The sequence below is a fragment of the Juglans regia genome, chromosome 2, assembly GCF_001411555.2.
Source record: "Juglans regia cultivar Chandler chromosome 2, Walnut 2.0, whole genome shotgun sequence".
NCBI lineage: Eukaryota > Viridiplantae > Streptophyta > Magnoliopsida > Fagales > Juglandaceae > Juglans > Juglans regia.
In genome coordinates this window covers 28,500,479-28,521,851 of record NC_049902.1, presented here as the reverse complement: position 1 = coordinate 28,521,851, position 21,373 = coordinate 28,500,479, and the positions used below count along the sequence as shown (strand labels likewise).

Sequence of the window (21,373 nt, the reverse complement as noted above, 5' to 3'; positions counted from 1 at the left end):
CTTGTATTCTCAATTTTGATAGTTATGATTTTTTTTTTCTTTTATATATAAAGAGATTTGTTGGTCAATGAATACATTGGCATTGTACTCTTCAAAATTTGATAAATTTATATTTAAAATTATTGTATTGAATTCATCAAATATTAAAATTTAAAATTTTGAACTACAATACATTTTAATTCATCTTCAAATTTAAAGACTCATTATTCACACTCTATAACTATTATTTTATTTACTTAAATTATTATTTTATAATTTTGAACCACAATATATTTAAGTTAAAAAATAATAATTTAAGTATCAAATTAAATTATTGATTAATATATAATTAGTGTAATTATAAAATATGAAAAAAATAAATTAAAAATATTATTAATAAAAAATAATATTATATTATTATTTTGACTAATTTAATAGTTAATCAAATATAAAGTTATGGTTAGGAGAGTTTTGAATTTATAAAAAATATGTATTGTTTATCAAAAAAGCAACATGCCCACATTATCACCAATAGAATTATCCTACGCATTAAAATAAGTAAATATAAAAACCGAAAACTATTTAAAATTAAAGAAAAAAATTGAAAAATTCTAACAGAATGGTCAAAACGATCAAAATTAAGAGTACAAAAAAGTTCATTTTTTAAATTTAGAGAGTAATTTGTCTAAAGGCCAAAATACAAGAACCAATAAACAACTAAGTATATTAACAATTGTTTTAGGTCATTGGAATCCCCCATCGAGTATGGAAATAAAACATAAAAACAACTCAAGTAAATTTGACAATAAACACTTATATATCAGTGTTAAATTTAAGTAGTTCATGATCAAGTTCGAATTTATTTGAAAATAAAAAAATTATTCATAAACGTATAATATAACTCAATGATAGATAGAGATCAACTTATATTTGAATAAAATAGGCTCTGTGTGCAAAGTCTTCAAAGTTCAAACTTGGGTTTTTCACAAGAGAGAGCTTCCTCCTCCTTCTCCTCTTTTTCCATTAATCTACTTTGTCCATGAAGTTATTTTTCCTTCTTTATTTGTTTTATTTCCTCCAAATTTGAAAAAGACAGATCTGTAATTTTTTCAACGTTATCTGAAAGATACGTGCTGGATAAGAAAACTCACAGACCGTCGATACTTTGGAAAGAAGCAATAGTTCCCTAAAAAAATTTGCACGTGATCACGTGCCATCACAAATTTCAGTATCTACTAACTTTGGTCCAAACTATAATTCGTCAATTTTTACGTCTATCTTACTGTTTTTCCTATATTTTTCCAAGATATTCTTAGGTTCAAGGAGTTTAGTTAAAAATTCAAACTGTAGGTGCTCGACCACCCTCATAATGAGTAATGCTACATATAGTCGTTGAATGCGCAAATGTCGTGCAGTTATTTTGAAAAAGAGTGAGGTCCACTATTAAAAAATTAATTTTTTTCATGTAGATCCCATATTTATTCACTTTTTTCAAAGCGACTGCACGACACTTGCACACTCATGACTACAAGTATCATTTCTCCCCTCATAATACCTCGATCGAGGGTGTATACTAGGGTGCAACCAACCTGGCTTTAAGTAAAAGGTTGATTTTTTTTTAATATTAAAAAAAAGGTTTTAAAAAAGGAAATTGATATCTACAATCGAGTGTGCAAGTGCAGCGCATTACCTTTAAAAATTTTGATAAATCTAAAATTTACGTAAAAAAATATTTATTTATTTTTAATTGTAAACTCCATTTTTCTTTAAAGAGAATACGTGCGACTTACATATCTTAAAACTGTATCTAATATTATTCTGCTAAAAAAAAAACTTTTTGAGCTCGAGTATTTTAAGAATTTTATTCTAATCCCAAATTCCCAATTAACATAAAAGCAGAAATGCCCATAAACATGCGAGGATGGTACTAGAATAGAATCAATAATGGCAAAATGATGGGAAAGCATATGTTTATGACAATATGACTACATTTGGGCTTATTTTATCAAGTCAGAAGAACCCACCCTAAAGGTGGGTTTGTAACTCAATTGCTTTTGCTTTGAGAGTCCTCCAAAATCCAAATAGAAACACCAAGATCATGTCTTGGGCCAGGATAGCAGAGCAGCATTGACAGCTTACCACGTAACAAATGCAAACAGAAAATACCAGAGTCCTAGGTTTAAGAAAGTAAGGGAGAGTTAAATAATTCTAAAGAACTAATTCTGCAGTGTTGCCACCATCACCCAAAATGAGTCCCGAGTGCGGGCAACTACACTATAAATCCAACAATTTACTCGCAACAGAAATTGCTCCTCAGACGCTAGAGCATCAAGCAGTTGAAATCAACCTGAAGATCCCTAGGTTTTGAAGGGATCCTCAACAGGACCACAATAAATTAGAAGTTATAAGAGAAGAGTGTGAGTCTGGGGAGGAATGAAAAAAACAAGACGTGAGCATAGGAGACGCGTGTTCCTAAATCTTGTCATGGAGGGTGACTACTAAATCATGAGCATCATCAAGAAGCTTCCAAACATCCAGACGGCCGGCCATGCTGTTGCATTCCTTCATAATTTCGTCCATGCAGCTGTACTTCTCTATTATGAGCTTCCTCCTTTGCAGCACGCAGGCTGCTATCAAGTAAAGCAACAAATCGTCATTAGGAGGGGCTTTCAGCCTTATTCTACCCCAAGCTAACTTGGCAATCCCTGCTCTAATTGCCGCCTGATCAGCCCAGATTACCTCCCACAGGCACAGCGTCTGCTCAAAGCTTAACTCCCTTCGGAAGAGAACCACCACCATCCTGTACACAAAAAAGCAATCCTCAGCTTGAAGCTTCTCCAGGTGCCTGTAGAGATGAATATCCTTGCGCTTGATAATCTTGGAAACAATATTCAGCTGCCTCCGGATTCCCACCTCATCAAGTCGGAAATTATGCCGAGCTTTTTTCATGAAACCCACAAAGCACCAAAAGGCTTCATGGTCCTCCTCAAACACTGTGATTATTGGAGCAAGTAGATCACTCATTCCTTGGCAGTAACCAATCTCAGGATCATAGACTGCATAGGCTTCCAGGATAGCAACCAGGCGAGCAGCATGGAAAACCCTGCATGGCTCCAAGTGATCATAATCCTTCAACCCAGCACTCTCTGCTAACTGGTGAGCTTTGATCTCTGACACTGCAGCCTGAGATGGTGAGTAAATAAACCATTCATCATTTGCCCGCAAAGCATCAAGACGGATGATTCTTTGCCAATTGGCAAAATCTTCAGCTGTGTGGGATTTCGACTTGCTTTCAGCATTAGAGGGAGACTTGTTTTCTGGATCGAAGGCATATGTATTCACCTTGGCAGGCTCATCAAGGCCATTTTCTTCAGATAATTTGGTGGCAAGTAAAGGTTGCATGTCCTCAGGTTCTTCTGAAGAGTCGGAATCAGTCGTCTCCGTGTCTCCGGCAGAGGCATCTTCACAAGTCAGTCCACTCTTATCACCTTCTTCTTCCAAAGATGAATCGTAGGATTGAAGGGCATGACCACAGACAGAATGGCCATCCTCAGCCAATGGGCTTCCTCCCTCAGTCAAAAGGGACCTACTGGCACTGGCCACATCTTCTAAGCTAGGAGAATCTAGAACCTGACTAAAATCCCCACTACCCTCATTGCTGCAGTTCCCAGAAACTTCCTTCAGTTTTAAAGTCTCCTCACTGCATTTTAAAATCTGCAGGCATCGCTTCCGCAGCTTAACATATTCTTTTCTGCATCACAAAGTAAAAAAAGAGTGACAAGGGGAACAAGAGAAGAAGGGGGAGAGAGGGAGTAGAAAACACAAAAAATATGATATTCCAAACATAAAATTTAAGCGTCCTAATGGATTTAATCAATAATGAAAATACCTTTTCTGTATGTTAACCAAATCTCTTTCTTTCTGGGAACTGTTAATGTCATAGCTGTGCACACGAGCATATCAAAGTCAAGACATGAAAGATCTGGAGAAATTTGGCCCTTAAGAAACACCCAGCATTCAGCGCAAGGGAGCAAGAGACCCAATCATAAATCAGTATAAAATAGCAATCTATATGTCTGTTTTCTCCATGAAGAAGGAATTTTGCAATATGTCAATTTACATGGCAACCATAATGGTGAAGCAAATGTTTTTTTTTATAAGTAATGGTGATGAAAATTAGCATGGCCACACAAGTAATTACATAAAAGTCCCCTTAGTTACAACTGCACCTGAATTACCACAAAAAAAAAAAAAGGCTCAGAGAGTCAGAAAATGATTACCTACAGATTCTGGTTCCCAGACTCTCCCGTTTGATAGCAGTAGAGTTCAGGAGTGTATGTCTGTGTGCATGTGTTATAACTTCCTAGTTGATGTATATCCAGATTTTGAGTCTTAAGACAAGAATGGTTAAAGAATCAGGACGAGGGTGGGAAAAGATATCATAAATCAAGCAACTTAAAGTCAGTTATGGATCAAGCAATCCATAGGACCGGGCTAACCTGTGGCTATGACTAACAACATAACAAGAAGTCTCCAAAAGGTAGTAAAATCTATCTTAGTTTCACAATTCAAGAGAGAGGAACAAAAATACCATAATACAAACACGCACAGACATTGTGATACATAAAGGTATTTAGATGGAAATTCTTACACTCCAAGAAGGAAAGGCCAAACCTCCGTTCTAATACTTGGATCAACACCCTGCATCAGAGCATAAGGAATCATATCTTCACAACAGTAACAAATAAAGGGATAAAAATCAGAAGAAACTAAAAAAAATAAAATTGAATTTGAAAGAAGAAAACAAGGTGGTTTGAGAAAATTCGATAGCTTACCCCACCACGAACTTTCTTCAAAAATTTGACCCCACCATCACTGAGCTTTCCCTCTGGTGTAAAGAAACTCTTCCATTGTTTTGGCAGAAGGGTATGTTTTCTTCTCCTACGCGACCAAGGTGATTTAAGACTGGCCCTGGAGAAAGCACAGAATAAATTAGAAACATTAACCAAGTGAAGGAGAAACTGAGGCACAGAATAGCATAAAACATTTATCTGCACCTAAAAACAAGTAAGGTTCATATAAAAAGTAAATGTATGACAGTCATAAAAAAACCCCATTTGCAGGCATAGTAAAGGTGAACGGGGAAGTTGTAAAACTAATCCACCACAGTAATCATTTCGAGCGAGTAAAATAAACTTGTACAAGATTGCACAAATATTAGTTTTGCCACAAAAGCTTATGAGCATGAAAAACAGATTGAATCGCAAAGCAATATTAACTTAGCGACTTTGTCATGACAGTCGGAGCAGAAATACTCAGGAATTCTGATTTTGAAACCCAAACAGTTAATTATTATATGTAAACAGTAATAATGAGGGGTTTTGTGAACAAATTCATAATCAAACACCGAGTTCATTTCCATTATTTTTAGTTATCAGCCTAAAATTTTGCAAAAATGAGGAAAACAAAGACTGAAAAGGAAAAGCTCAATTACAGTCACAATATAGCCCCATCCGCTGGGTAACAAAGAACACGGTCCAAACCTGAAACCACCAATTAAAAAAATATAATTTGAAAAAAAACAGGAGACTGAATCTGAATCTCACAAGATGAGACCGTTTTCCTACTAAGAACTAGTTGAACGGTGGCGCTTTTTAACACTGGAATACAAAACTGCGTACTTTTCAGATCGGGATCTGAAGAGAAAACACTACTCTACAATACATGCTCTGAAATTGATCGAGAAAAAAAGAAAGGGAAAAGAAAAAACTTTGGATTAGGGGAAGAGGAAATTAAGAACTCACCGATCAGTGGAAGTTGATGAGGACGAAGGCGAGGAGGAGGAGTGAGCAACGACTAACAAGACCGATCGCAAATGAACCCACGACGAAGATGACGACGACGACGACGATAGTGAAGAGGAATTTGGCGACGACGAAGGCGGCGAAGAAGTGTGACTTCGCCGTAGGGCTCTCATCAAGTGTTTCTCGTCTGTAAGCATTTATCTGTCTATCTATCTATCTATCTATCTAGTAATTCTTCCAGATTCTGAAACTGAATACGAAATTGGGTTTGATTCTTTCTCATTTCTTTAGGGCTCGGATTTCGATTTCTTGGGGTTTCCCCTTTTACCAAAGAGAGTAGAAGACAGTGGCGGCCAAGGCGATACCGACCATAGCCGTCACTGCGATGGTCAGTCCGACATTGGCAGCCGATAAGCCGAAGCCACTTCCGCCGCTGCTACCTTCAATGAACACGATCCATCTGCTAGTATCAGAGCCGCCACCGGAGGAGAGAAACAGCTTCAACGAGAGGAAGCAACGGGAAAATACCGTGGACAATACCTCTTTCCCGTCTTCGCTCTTCCTCGTCCTCAACAACACCATCACACACACACGAACTGAGGTACCGGGAAACCCAACCACACCTCTCTTTTATCTTACCTAATATCTTCTTCTCTCGCTCTCTCTACAACGGCCTTTTCTAAAGCTCTGCTTGCTTTCCATGAAAGTCAATAAATATAGCAGAAATACTAAAATACTGCTGATTTTATTATATTTTCTGTGACATCCATATCTCTCCCTCCTTCTTGGTAAGCGAATCTCGCTGATTTTTATTTATTTGTTATTTGTTTATTCGGCCTCTCTCTGGGACGGAGAGTGGGAGTGAGAATTTAGAAAGAAATGTAGATCGAAGACGCACACTTTCAGCTTCTGGGCAATGTACGGGCACCTAAACAGTTTGGGCCCGGTCCATTCTTATTATAAAGTATAATTTTATAAATAATATTTTTTTTATAATCATTTTATAAATAATATTACTACTTATAATTCTACTAATAAATCATTATATGATAGTCTATACGAATAATATTAAACCTAAAATTTACTCAAATTTTATTAGTAAACAACCTTTTAACTTTAACGTTAATCGTTGAAAGAGAACTAGTAGTAGATTCAATAAAATTATATTTTGATAAAAATTTAACTAAATTGTATAAAAACTCACTGTAGTAAACCCAATAAAATTACAGTATTTTTAACTTTAATCATTTTCATTGGTCAAATCTGTTGAGTCCAAGTTACTGGCCAAATATTATTTTGGCATAAAAAATTCTCTCTCCCACATGCTATTCGTTTAACTCGAGCTCATAATTTCAGAAAATTCATCTTCATCTCAAAAGCACGAAGCGCCAAATTCTAAACTCAACCACAGAAGGAGATCAATCTCCATCAGTCATCATTTCAATGACGTGGCATCATCTTACTGGAGTGCTTCAAGTTCTAGTTCTGTAATATTATGATTAGTTTATACCAATTTTTTCTTTTAAAATCTAATATCAACGTTAAAAAATTAATATGTACGATATAATAAATATTCAAATTACAATTAGAATTAAAATAAATGAAATTGTCAAAATAAATATTTTAATATAATAGTGATAGATTTGAAGAGTCTGTTATTTGATGTTGTTAAAAAGTGGTTAACTAAATTTATAAAAGTGAATTTTCTAACCAAACTTTGTTGAGTCCATTGAACCCCTACTAATGCTCTAACACTGTTAACATTATTAACAATTAATTCAAGGCATAACTGTAATATCCATCAAATTAACATTGTTAACTTGACTAATAATTAATTTAAGAGAGATCAATATTTATCTCGTCTATAATATTACCGAAGGGTCAACTATCAAGTAACATGTTCGAACAACACTTCTAATGGATTGTAACAATAAGATGAGATGAAATAAGATAAGATAAGATGAAACACTTTTTATATCCAAATGGGACAAATCTTATTGAGTTCTGCTACATACAGTCACTTTTATGTACTCCTTACGCACTCCATTAATTTGATTGGCCAAAACAATTATTTTATATTAAAAAAAATAACACAGTCAATTATATTAGTAGAGTATGCAAAGAATACGCAAAATAACTGTATATAGAAATTTTGTTATTATATATATATATATATATATATATATGTAAAAGGAAAATTCTATACAACATACTACTATCTCACTTTCATCTCACTAAGTAAGATATGGTATATTTATCATCATTAAATGATTATTTATTACATACTTCTTTATCATCTAATGATAATAAATGTATCACATATTATTTAGTATGATCAAAATAAAATAAAAATATAGTGTATAATATTACTCTATATAAAATACATGTCCATTGAAGGCTCTAACGCGGCTTTTGATAACAACATTATTTGTCACAATTACTTATTTAATTAATTATGACAATTTTTTTTCTTATTTTTAGGCAATTTGCCGGATTACTCTCGTTAAAGCTATTGTAAAATTATCACCGGTTCAAAATTAGTAGAGTCGAGATTTAAATCTTAACATATATTCTGATATCGTGTAAAATTATCAATTATTTTAAAAATATTAAACTAATTAAAAAATAAATTTAATTATTTATATTAGATTATTAATATTGATAACTTATGAAACCAAGCAGATAAAAAGATCGAGATCGTGATTGATACAAATGAATGAATGAATTTTGTTATATTATTTACGTTACAATTTTCTACTTTTACTCACTCTAACATAAGCGAGGTTAGGAAAAAGACAACAAAGAAAGCTAAAAGATGAAACAAAAGTCAAAAGGCCTGCATGGGGTAAATAAGATAGGGTTGTAATTTAGTTGGGAGAGGATAGGCCGATTTGATACCACATGGTGATGGGGTACTAATATCATGCGACTGAAACAGCAAGTAAAAGAGCATGGGGGAGACAAAATAATCAATCCTGTCGGACAACATGCCCTTGCTTTGCCCTGATCCAATCTAAAAACAAGTCACATGAAGTGCGAGAATTCCATCTTTATTCTTTTTGGTTTGTGTCTCAACGCCTGTTCCTTTGTTTATTTGGAGCTTCCATTCATTTCCTTGTAACAGCTTCCAAAGCAAATAACTAATAGTTCTTACTCGCATATTTACTTCCCAAAATGGATGATTAAACTGTTGGTATAGCTTTCGATGCCAACAATGCTGTCTGAGCTAGCTTGCAATGAAGAAAGACATCTTGTTGGGAGTTTCGAGCTTGGGAAACTCTAAATACTTGAGTTATATATGCTCCTGATAGATTGAACTTAGTAGACATTAAATTATAGTGCCCAAGAAAATTTTACCTTCTTTCTAAACCTATTATAGTGGTGCGGAGGATGATCTCGACGTGTGTTTACGTTTTTATGTACTGCATTAAATGTTTTTTTATTGATTTCTTTATCTGATCTAGATCTTAACATGCGTGACATCGTATCTTATCTCATCTCATTAAATGCAGTATCTCATATCTTTTCACATTAAATATCTTTGGCCTTTCTGCTTTGCTACATCAAGTGAACCTCCCATTCTTAATGATCATTATAGTTGGACAAGATAACGTGATAGCCTGCTTATCTCACCCCTTATGACTTGCGAGGAGAGTTTGCTTATTCCAATGGTAAAAAACAAAAAACAAAATCTGACTGTTTGGGCAGCCCATTTACCCGAGAGAAAATCAAACATTTCGAGCCAAGTTACTCAAACACGGTAAGATACGAAGAAAGGTTTAAGAAATATAATAAGGGTAATGTTACCTTACAACTCATTTTTTACTCATGTTTTATTATCTAGCTATTTTTATCATTTGAATTTGGATTAAAAATTATAGAATATAATATTCTTGTATAATCTAGAAGAAAATAAATTCGATTAATCAACATAATTATGTAATTTAATTCAAAATAAATTTAATTTTATAAAAATTGACATTTTTTTACTCTAAGTCTAATTTTATAAAATTAAATTTATTTTTTATTAAATTACATGATTACGTTGATTGATTGATTTTTTTTTTTAAAATTATGTAAGAAAATCATATTCTGATATTTTTAATCCATATTTAAATAATAAAAAGAAAAAACAAATTAACTAAATAGTAAAATAGTAATAAATAGTAATACATTACCCATATTATCATATGAGAGTGTTGAAGAATTGATAACTTCAGCAGCATTATCTAGATTTCTTAACATGAGAGAGAATAATAAGAAAGGACAATTGAAGATTGATAATATATGTCTCGACATAACCCTCAGGTCGTGCCGATCTTAGGTCCTTAATCCATCCCAAAGTCGGGTGTAAAAGAAAGAAAGGAAAAAAAAAAAAGAAAAGGAAAACACATGATGATGACCCAAGGGCCCACCAGTCATAATGGATGGGCCCATTGGCAAATCATTAGATTGTTCGTTGGGATAGTTGAGTTGTCCACAATTTCCGCGTACTTTTCTTCTTTTTTCCGGCCCAAGGTCAATCTATATATATATATATATATATGCACAACGGATGCCACTTAGTAACGGTTGGTTGGTTGGTTGGTGGCTTTGGTGCCCACTTTTAGTGATAATTTTAGATTTGAACTTAAAAGCTTGACCAAGTAGAGTGCAACAATTTGAGCCTTTGATATTTGGAATTTGGGTCCATAGCGCCCAACATCGATCTAACATTAGGGTTAGCATGAGAGATGAGAAAATGCAGTGTACAGGGCAGGTTTTATACAGTGAGTCTCATAAACAAGATTATTTCAGAATTTTGTAAATAGTAGTAAAATAATTTAAGTAAGAATATTTTATTTAGTTTTAGAAAATGAGAGAAAAAAATTGAATAAAAAAATTATAAAATTAAAAAACTATTTGAATATAATTTTTTAATATAATTTTTATTTTGAAGTTTATAAAACTTGAATTATTTTTGTGTTTTTTTTTAAGTTTTTAAATTTTAGATTGATTTTGTGCTTGAGTAATGTTTGAAAATGAAATTATGAAAAATTTTAAAAATATATGAATCTAGACCAATGGAAGACTCTAGACTAGAGGGAGCATCATTCTATAAATAAAGAGGAATCCTGTAGAAATTAGGAATTATGTTTTGTAATACTGACTGAATGGAAAGATATCAGAAGTTCATTGAGAACAAAGTAGGGGTTATTAAATATGAATTTGTCTGCGAGCCGAGTGTATTGAAGATAAGAAGTATTGTACATTCAAAGAGATTTTATAAAAATAAATTTATAAACTTATATGATTTTGTATGATATATCAAATATATTTTACAACAAAAAAACACTTTACAATCTAACATATTATAAGAAGGTACATTTGTTTGTAATCTTCGTCTTGTAAGATTTCTTTATGGATCAAACATTTCTCATTAGAGATTAGTTGGCAATAATAACACGTAGCTAAACTTGATGCATATTTCTTTTATATATGGAAGGTTTTTTGAGTGCACTATTTTGTCACGAGTCATCTTTGGTATTTCTTATTTAAAGTTTTTACTTTTAATAAATTTATCATTTTTCTAATTACATGTCTATTGGCTCACAATTTTGTAATCATTGAAATATGTTCATAGAGGTCGAGTCGTGATGTTGTAGTGTCTAGATGCGTGCATTGATTCTAACAATCTGTGGTAGAGCAGGGTGTACGGTGGCACAAAGGCAGCGTAAGGTGGCATGAGGATAGTGTAAGGTGGTCATCCCGACAGCGCAGGGTGGCAGAAAGATTCAAGAGGAAGACTCTGTGTCAGCTCTTGGTGGATTGAAGGGGGTTTACGTAAGAAGAGTGCTAGAGGAAGTAGAGAGTGGAAGAAAGTAGACAATGATGGAAAACTTGGAGAAACAATGGGATAAACTCAGACTAACTGATGAGGAAAAAGTAAACATGGAGTTAGATGAGGATTTACCCGAGGAAATAAGGAGCAAGGGAGAACGTAGTCTGGTTGGAAAATTATGGCTAGAGAGGACGATAAGTCCTGGGGTGATGGAATCTACGATGACCAAAGTTTGGAAACTCAGCAGGGCAGCAAAGTTCTCAGGGGTAGGGAAGAATGTATTTGTCATTACTTTTGCAAACCATGGAGACAACAGAGAGTGTGGGAAGGGAAGCCATGGCTGTTTGACAATCAGTTGGTGGTGTTGAAGGTGTTTGATGGATTCACGCCGCCAATGAAGATTTGTTTTGATCGAGAGGAGCTATGGGTGCATATGTATAACATGCCTCTGGCTTTTATAACCAAACAAAAAGGAGAGAAGGAGATTAATATGGAGACTTTAGTTGCAAGAAGTTCTGACCATAGATCAGTACTATTGAGCTGCTCACATATAGATGTGATTGAATCATATAGAGGCAGAAACTTCAAGTATGAGGCATGGTGGGCTACAGAAACAGAATGTGAGAAACAGGGCTGGAAGCAAGCAGACTTTGGAAGAGGACATTTTGAGAAACTAAAAAGGTCTATTGATGGGTGTATAGGGTCTTTAAAAAGGTGGAGTAGAAATCTATGGAGGAATAAGGTGATAGAGATCAATGAGAAATCTGAGGCTTTAAAACTACTATAGGTGGATGAAGGGAGCCATAATATTACTGAGATAAGGAAAATTCAAAAAGAATTGGAGGGTCTGCTTGAGCAAGAGGATTTGAAGTGGAAAAAAATGGCTAAAAGGCATTGGTACAAACATGGAGATAGAAACACTAAATATTTCCATGATTGTGCCAATCAAAGGAAGAGGAAAAATAGGATTTCTCAAATTTACAATGACAAAGTTGCAAGCTGACCAGTAGAGAGGACATAGAAGAAGCCTTTAATGGTTATTTTGAGAAGCTGTTCCTTTCTTCAGAACCATCTCAAGAGGAGTTAAATGACTGTTTAAGGACATTGAAGTCAACAGTTACTGAGGAGATGAATGAAAGCTTAATAAAAGAGTTCAACAGAGTTGAAATTGAACTGGCCATCAAACAAATGGTCCCATTGAAATCTCTTGGACCAGATGGTTTAGGGGCATGTTTCTATCAGAATCATTGGAATATTGTGGGTGATAAGGTATGTGAAGTTGTCTTGAAGTTCTTAAATGGAGGAATGATAGATAGAATGATGAATTACACCTATATAGCCCTTATTCCCAAAGTTAAAAATCCAGCAGTGGTTAGTGAATATAGATCTATCAGTCTTTGCAACGTGATCTATAAACTTGCCTCTAAAGTCTTGGCCAACAAATTTAAGAATGTATTAGCAGTGGTTATTTCCCCAACATAAAGTGCATTCATTTCAGGAAGGCTGATTGCTGATAACATTATGGTGGCCTATAAGGCACTTTATGCTATGAAGACTAGATTAAAAGGGAAGGTTGGATCTATGGCTATCAAGTTGGACATGTCCAAAGCATATGATAGGATCTCGTGGGGTTACCTAGAGGCTGTTATGAAACAACTTGGATTTTGTGAAAAATGGGTAAATCTTATCATGGAATGTGTATCAACAATGAGCTATTTAGTTTTAATAAATGGTAAGCCAGGGAGGAGAATTATTCCAAGGAGGGGCTTGAGACAAGGGGATCATATCTCCCCTTATTTGTTCTTAGTATGTGCAAAAGGACTGAGTTCCTTGCTTAATTTCTCTTATGCAAGTGGCTTACTAAAGGTGTAACCATGGCTAGAGGGGGCACTAGGATAAATCATTTGCTCTTTGTAGATGATTGTATCCTATTCGGCAGGGCAAAAGGAGAGGAATGGTATAAGCTTATGGATCTATTAAAGGTCTATTAGAGGGCCTCGGGTCAGTTTCTGAACAAAGAAAAAACATCTATTTTCTTTAGCTTAAATACAAAGGCTGAAAACAGGGCTTTAATTTCGAGGCAAGGGGGATCTGTGGCTTGTGGATGCTATGGAAGATATCTTGGTCTACCCTCTATGGTTGGAAGATCAAGATATAACTCATTTAAAAGTATAAAAGATAGGATATGGCAGAAAATCAATTGTTGGAAGAATAAGTTTCTATCACCTGCTGGTAGAGAAGTGCTAATCAAGGCTGTGTTGCAGGCAGTACCTACTTATACAATGAGTGTTTTTAAATTTCCCAAGAACTTGTGTAAAGAGATTAATAACATGCTTTCTAAGTTCTGCTGGGGCAGTACAGATGGGGAAAAGAAGATTCAGTGGCAGAGCTGAGAAAATATAGGGATTCAGAAATTAAAATGAGGCATGAGATTTAGGGATATTGATAGTTTTAATACAACTTTATTGGTCAAACAAGCATGGAGGTTTCTTCAATTCCCTAATTCTTTGGATGCAAATATATTCAGAGAGAAGTATTACAAAGCAAAACACTTGTTGGATGCTAGTTTGAGCTATAATCCCTCCTTAATTTGGAGGAGTATTTAGGGTTCATTAAACCTGCTTAAAGAATGGTTGAGGTGGACATTTAGAAATGGGAAGAGTATCTATGTGTGGGGTCACAAGTGGCTTAACTCTCCATCATCATTCAGGGTTCATTCTCCTGTGAAGATTCTGGACAGCTATGCGAGGGTCTATGATTTATTGAATAAGGATGGGAAGGAGTGGAATGAAGAGCTGGTAAGGGAAGTCTTTATAAAGGAGGAAGCAAAGCTGATTTGTAGCATTAATTTGAGCAAGTTAGGCTCAGATGATAAGATGATTTGGTGGCCTTCTAATAAGAGTTCCTTTACTGTGAGGAGTGCATACTTTGTAGAGCAATGTAGGAAAAGAGCTCATAAAGGTGAAACATCTAGAGAATGTGAAAAGGATAAGAAATGGAAAAGTATATGGGGTTTCAAGGTGCCAGGAGGAATTAAAGCTTTCTTATGGAAATTGGGGAATGACCTATTAGCTACAAAGAAGAATCTGTGGAAGAGGAAATTGGTAGAAACTGTAACTTGCCCTGTCTGTGGTTAAGACGAGGAGATAGCTATGCATGGGGCAATGCATAGCAGCAAGAGATGTATGTGCAGTGTCCTTCAGAGCAGCTTAAAAATGGTCTAGTACAAAAGATAATTTCCTACTGCTCTGGGATAAGTTCATGGATAGGCTGTCTGAAATGGAGTTTGAATTTGCAGCAGTATTAATGTGTATGTTATGGCTAAGAAGAAACTCCTTTATCTTTGAAGATAAATTCAAGGATCCTGAGTGTTTGGTTAAAACAACCAAGCAATACTTGAGGATTTTCGAGATGTTCAAGGGAAAGAGAAGGATCAAGATTTTTTTGGGTGAAATGAGGCAAGAGGGGGTGACAAAGTTAATATTAGGTGGATAAAACCTATACAAGGTTTCATTAAGACCAATTGGGATGCTTCCCTTAGTAAACACATTCTGGGTCTAGGAATAGTCTTGAGAGATGAAAAATGCGATATCATGGCTTGTGCTTGTTACAAAAGAACCCTGTACATGACCCTGTGGAGGCTGAACTATGGCTCTTTGGTATGCAATGGAGTTGTGTAATTCACTTGATTTCAACAAAGTTATTTTAGAAGAAGATGTTGATGTGGTGGTGAAAACAGTTCATAGTGAGGAGGAGAATCTACCCTCTGTTGGCCATATAATCGAAGATGTCAAAACTAATTTGAATGAGAGAAAAGCTTGGAGAGTGCAGCATGTTCAAAGAGAAGAAAATGAAGTGGCTCATTTGTTAGCAAAGAATGCTTTTAAGTTTGACCAATAGAAGATATGAATAGAAGAATGTTCATAGTTTATTGTTTTTCAAGTTTTTAAAGATGTAAACCGTCCTGGTGAAAGTTTAGTTAATTGAAATATACGAGGTTTTTTATTAAAAGAAAAAAAAAAAAGCGTGCGTTGATTATCTGATTCAATCATGGGCTTACATTTTGGACCTTTTGGATTATTTGTATCGATCTTATTTAATAAAATATTTACGGGGCTGCTAGATACTTCACAATTAGTATCAAATACAAATTTGGCGAGTGAAGTTTTGTCTCGAATTTTATAAAAATAAATTTATAAATCGACATAATTTGATAGGACATGTCAGATTATAAAATTATTTTTATTATAAAATAGATATAACAGATCATATTAAAATACATATAAATTTATTTTAATAAAATTTCTTTCGACTGTATCACTCATTGTTTACTAATTATTTGAAGGAAAATGTTGTTCTTTCCGTTGGAGCTCCCGTTAACATTTTTTTATTTTTTTACTTAATGATTAAATAAATGTATTTTAATGATGTAGTAAATTTTTTATTTTTTTAAAAAATATTTAAAAGTGTTAAAAGAAATACATATAAAAAAAATAAAAAATAAAAACATTTGTCATACACTAATGAGAGCTCGCAACGGTGAGCCATGACTATAAAGCCACCCTTATTTGAAACTAACACACCAGCCGGCTAGATTTCATTGGGTAATGATACCCTTCCCTCCCGTTTACAAGTTATTTACAATCGAGTGACATGGCAGCTCTTCTTTTATTTAGGTTAAGTTTAGATAGTGAGTTGAGATGAGATAAATTGAAATAAAAGTTGAAAATTAAATAAAATATTATTATATAATTATTTTTTAATATAATTATTATTTTGAGATTTGTAAAAGTTAAATTATTTATTATATTTTATGTAAAGATTTGTGAAAGTTGTTATGATGAGATGAGTTGAGATTAAGGTCCCGTTTACATTCGGAAAGTGTTTCATCTCATCTCATCATTACAACTTTTCTAAATTTTTACACAAAATATAATAAATAATTCAACTTTTCAAATCTCAAAACAATAATAAAAGTAAAAAGTAAAATATAATAATATTTTTTTTTAACTTTTATCTAAAATCATCTCATCTCATATCTGAATCCAAACCAGCCTTAGAACTCCTCTCAACTTATCTAATCATTATAATTTTCTCAAATTTTCACACAAAATAAAATAAATAATTCAACTTTTTCAAATCTCAAAATAAAAATAATATTAAAAAAATATATTCTAATAATATTTTATTCAACTTTTAACTTTAATCTCAACTCATCTCATCTATGAAAACTAACGAGGTCAGCTCAATCCAAACCGAGCCTAAAGTTGCATTTGGTTGCAAGACTAAGCTGAGCTTAGTCTAATTTTAAATTGAGTCTAACATCCAAATATCTAACTCTCAAATTATTAAACTCATCTCAACTCAAAACCTACTTATACGTGGGACACACAACCTTTTTCAACTTACACATCTTTATACGTGGAACTCACAACATTTTTTAACTTCTCAAAAAAGTATTAAATTCATCTTAACATCCAAACACATTTTAAACTCAGTTTAGATGGACCTCATATAACTTCATCCACTACTCAACTCCAATGTTTTGAATACCGTATCGGCCAAGGCACTGGAACAAAATATTTCGACATCGGTACAGTTTTGGGATAGTCGATATATGAATAAATTATATATAAATATATAAAAATTATATTCTAAAATAATAGTCTATATATGAATAAATTATATATAAATACATATATATAAATTATAAATAGTTTAGTTTGAATTGAGGTGTCAAAAACTAAACTTATAGTTTGAAAAAATGAAAAAAATAAGAAGAAAAAAATTAAAGGTCGAAATATTGACCGGTACGGCCGGTATTTAGGTCGGTACAAAATATATGCAATATTTGGACCAATAGTCAGTACGGCAAATACCAACTATACCAACTAATACGGTATTTAAAATACCGTTTTCTCTGCTTTTAAAATCTTTTTCTCCGCAACAAAACCCAACAAGGCCTTTGAAATTCAAAAATAAAATTTAGTACCTTTCGCGCTCTCTTCCCCCGCTTCGTCTCTCTGGCAGTTCCGTCCATCAGCATCGTTCAGCATCGCCATCTCAAGTGAGTGTCTCTCCCATCATCTATTCTCCGTCTCTCTCTCTCTCTCTCTCTCCACGGGTTTTGACTGAAAATGGTTAAGGGTGGGTTTGGATGTTGAAGTGAGTTGAGTTGAGATGATAAAATATTATTAGAATATTATTGTTTATTATTATTATTGTTTTAAGATTTGAAAAAATTAAATTATTTATTATATTTTATGTTGAGATTTGAAAAAATTATAATGATGAATTGAGATGTGCTCAATTTCCAAACGAAGCCTAACACTTATTGGTTGCAGCCTTCGTTACCGCCATACACACCGCCTGAGACGCCCCTCTCACGTCCAGCTAAGCCTCAATTCGTTGTTCTCTTCCCCCTTGTTTAGGTCAAGCTCGGTTCTGATTCATTCGGCATATGTCCACTTTTTCCTTGATTTGGTTGTGATTGTTGCGTAATTTGGAAACTGATTGTGATTGCAAAGTATTTTTCTCCTTGATCAGTTGGTTGGCTGTTGCATATTTGGCCCTCTACCTCTTTACAATTGAAGCTTTCAACGGAATGCCTTTCCACAAATAAATCTAACTGACCTAAAAAACTACAGCTTTGGATTAAGTTATGTCTAAAAATAGGATATATGGATATTTGAAATGGAAAAACGAAAAGATCTAGGGATTTAATCAAAACCCAGCAATGTTTGGGCCTGAATTTGATTTGGGAATGTGAGATTGATGTCTCCTGTTTTTCTCCAAATTTTCATTGCGCAAGGTCATTGACCACCTTTAATATGAAAAATTACCCTCTATATCCATGATTCCATTATATATATAATGGATTTCTAGCATGTTTAGTGTTCATGAACTAGGTTATTGAAGATATGAACTTATGGTCATTCGATTTAGAATGTGAAAGACTTTAGTTGAACAATTAATATGTTTCTAAATCCATTATAATGCAGGTTTGAGATTTCAGCATCGTTGATGGAGGGATGCTTGGATTATGTGACAGTATTTCAGTTTTTGGTTGAATTGTAATGTGTTGTAGATAAGCACTAAATTAGTTTTTGGTCATGCTATAATAATGTGTACAGTTTAATTTGTTCAAGGATAAAAATTAGTATTTTTGGTCAGGTTGAAAATTAGTTATAATGTGTAGTAGATTAGTTGAAAATTAGTGGCATGTAATAGATAAGTGGAAAATTAGTTGTAATGCATACAGTTTTTGGCCGACTTGTAATGTTTACTATTTAGTTGTAATATGTACTCCAATTAGAGCATTCCCATCCCATAGTCTTTTTCACTAGTTATCCCTAAATTATTATAGGGAAGAATTTAGGAAAAAGCTAATAAATCCCCTCTCACCCTATTCCTTATTTTAGGATTTTGATTTAGGGGATGAATAATAATTCTTTAAATATAGAGAATCACTATTCATTCCCTAAATTATCTTTTATCAATATTTTATTCTAATAAATAAAATAAATTATTTTTTCAATCATCTACACTTTCTCTCATACACATATTTATTATAGTTTTAAATAATAATTTTAAAAATAATTTAAATATTTACTAAAATATAAAAAATTTAAAAAATATTATCATATCTGTAAAAAATAATTTAAATTTTTGTTTAAAATATTCACTAGATTAATACTTCAAAACATAAGAAAAAATATTGAGTAGTTAAGTTTGTAAATGGAAGTGAGAGAAAAAAGTAATAAAGAAAAAATAGAAGAATATTATTTTAATAGAATAGAGAAATGATAGAGAATGAGATGTAGAAAGTTTTTTAAAGATGAGTAAAATTTAGAATAAAATTATAGGAAGTTTTCTTTTTAGCTAAAATTTAGAAAAAAATTTAAGGAATCAGATGAAAATGCTCTTATATTGAAAATGATTATGTAATAGACTTTTCTTTCGAATACCGACTTCATTTATTGGATCTTTATAACAAAGTTAGGTCTCATTTAGATTTAGATATGAGTTGAGATGATTTTAGATGATATGAATCAAATATTATTATAATATTATTTTTAATATTATTATTATTTTAAAATTTGAAAAAGTTGAATTATTTATTATATTTTGTATAAAAATTTAAAAAAATTATAATAATAAAATAAGATAAAATAAATTGTATTTTCAATCCAAACTGAGAATCGCTCATTCTTTCATTTATGAGAAATAATAAATATCAGTCTACTATTTGTTGAAGCCGCCGCACACTCAATAGATTGAGTGAAAAAAAAAAATCTGTATGATGTGTTGCGGCTTCCGGCTGATGCGCAATTCAGGCCTTCATTTATTTCCCTCCCAAATAAAGCACTCTTTTTGGTTGGAAAATTCTATCCGCCACTACCTAAATGGCTAATCCATACTGTGACTTGTCTCGTTATCAAAATAAAAATTCAACTCAAATTTGCCAAACAGTGTGACCTCTACGAAAGTTCTCTTTCCATAGATGAATACAGTACGTACTGTATCTTAATGCACCGCCGCCCAACAAAAGTCGCCCAGCAATTCGGTGAACCACTCTTGAATAATTCAGTTTAGCTCAACCTACAGCCAACGACCTCCGCCCCTTATTTATTCCACCGCATTCGATCGCACAATCCTCAATTCTTCGACGCAAACCGTCACACATCATTTGTCGTGGGCCAAATTAAAGCGCAATGGCAAGCGGCGGCACAGCACGGGATCAGGACGAGCGCGCCGGGGCGGAGATTGTGCATGGGTCGGAAGAGTGCTACCGCCACTCGGTCGAGCTCTTGGCAGAGCTAGGGTTCCCCAGAGGCGTTTTACCGCTGCAGGACCTCGAAGAGTGCGGAAGAGTTCGAGAAACGGGGTTCGTCTGGATGAAACAGAAGGCCCCGTCCGAGCATTTCTTTACTGGGACTAACAGCCGAGTGAGCTATGCCACAGAGGTGACTGCGTACGTGGAGAAGTTGAAGATGAAGAAGATGACCGGAATCAAGAGCAAGCAGGTATTTTTGTGGGTGCCCATTACTGAGATGAGCATGGAAGATGCAGCAAGCAAGAAGATCTATTTCAAAACACCAATGGGGATTGGCAAGTCTTTTCCCATTACAGCCTTCATGACTGAGGAAGAGAAAGCAGAAGTATATGGAGAAGGCAAATAGTACCGATCAATGATGGAAGGAACGAAAAGTACTTCTTCATAATTATTCTGCAGATTTTCTTTTGTTGTTGAATCATCTCTTATTGTTTTTATTTCGTACTTTGTTTCTCTTTTGAATCAGTGTCATTCACCGACTGAATCAATATATTTAAGGTTTCGCTCGATCTTCAGTGGACCGCAATCAATAATCCAATATTTCTTTGTCATTTTGTTCTATATATTGTCCTCGTAACGAAATAGACCACGTCGGTCGATCAGTGTCCTTAATTAATTTGCCCCTACAACTTCAAAGTATTATGGGATGGGAATGTTTGGTTTGTTAGGATAAATATGAACGATTAAGCTACGTTTGGATGATTTCATATTATTTGTGAATAATAATGAATGGTAATGAACTGTTATAAATAATAATAAATTATCTATAAATAATAGTAATCTATTTGTGAATATTAATAAATAGTGAGGCTATTCACTTACCAACCAACCTAAATAATCTATTTCTTTTTATCAATTCAAATATTTAAAATAAATAGTGATTTTATATAATATAAAAAAAAAAGAGTCGGGCTATCTGCTACTTAGAATAGT

The 21,373-nt window shown here is 33.6% G+C and overlaps 2 protein-coding genes across 3 annotated transcripts; one reads left to right on the top strand and one right to left on the bottom strand.

Annotated features, from left to right (window-relative positions):
• Positions 1-2,161: 2,161 nt before the first annotated feature.
• Positions 2,162-6,648, bottom strand: LOC109021715 (GTPase-activating protein gyp7-like). 2 transcript variants are annotated; one of them, XM_019004413.2, is made up of 5 exons: positions 5,784-6,648; positions 4,815-4,950; positions 4,631-4,680; positions 3,869-3,922; positions 2,162-3,730 (listed from the first exon to the last, which is right to left on the bottom strand). In XM_019004413.2, the coding sequence occupies exons 1-5, from the start codon at positions 5,978-5,980 to the stop codon at positions 2,452-2,454; spliced, it is 1,716 nt and encodes a 571-aa protein (XP_018859958.1). In that variant the 5' UTR covers positions 5,981-6,648; the 3' UTR covers positions 2,162-2,451. The 2 variants fall into 2 exon arrangements, with proteins under 2 accessions (XP_018859958.1, XP_035543234.1); XM_035687341.1 differs by having other exon boundaries at positions 6,112-6,630.
• Positions 6,649-20,084: 13,436 nt separating this feature from the next.
• LOC109021701 lies at positions 20,085-20,991 on the top strand. The gene has a single exon (XM_035687730.1). It carries the CDS (start codon positions 20,319-20,321, stop codon positions 20,784-20,786), a length of 468 nt encoding a protein of 155 aa, XP_035543623.1. The 5' UTR covers positions 20,085-20,318; the 3' UTR covers positions 20,787-20,991.
• The last annotated feature ends 382 nt before the right edge of the window (positions 20,992-21,373 follow it).

Bases quoted from the DNA above. Each gene is read 5' to 3' on its own strand.
- LOC109021715 (XM_035687341.1), bottom strand. From the start codon at position 6,365: ATGGTGTTGTTGAGGACGAGGAAGAGCGAAGACGGGAAAGAGGTATTG. The intron at 4,681-4,814 runs GTAAGCTATCGA...GCTCTGATGCAG, and splicing joins TGAAGAAAGTTCGTGGTGGG to GGTGTTGATCCAAGTATTAG. The intron at 3,923-4,630 runs GTAAGAATTTCC...TCGTGTGCACAG, and splicing joins TGGCCTTTCCTTCTTGGAGT to CTATGACATTAACAGTTCCC.
- LOC109021701 (XM_035687730.1), top strand. From the start codon at position 20,319: ATGGCAAGCGGCGGCACAGCACGGGATCAGGACGAGCGCGCCGGGGCG.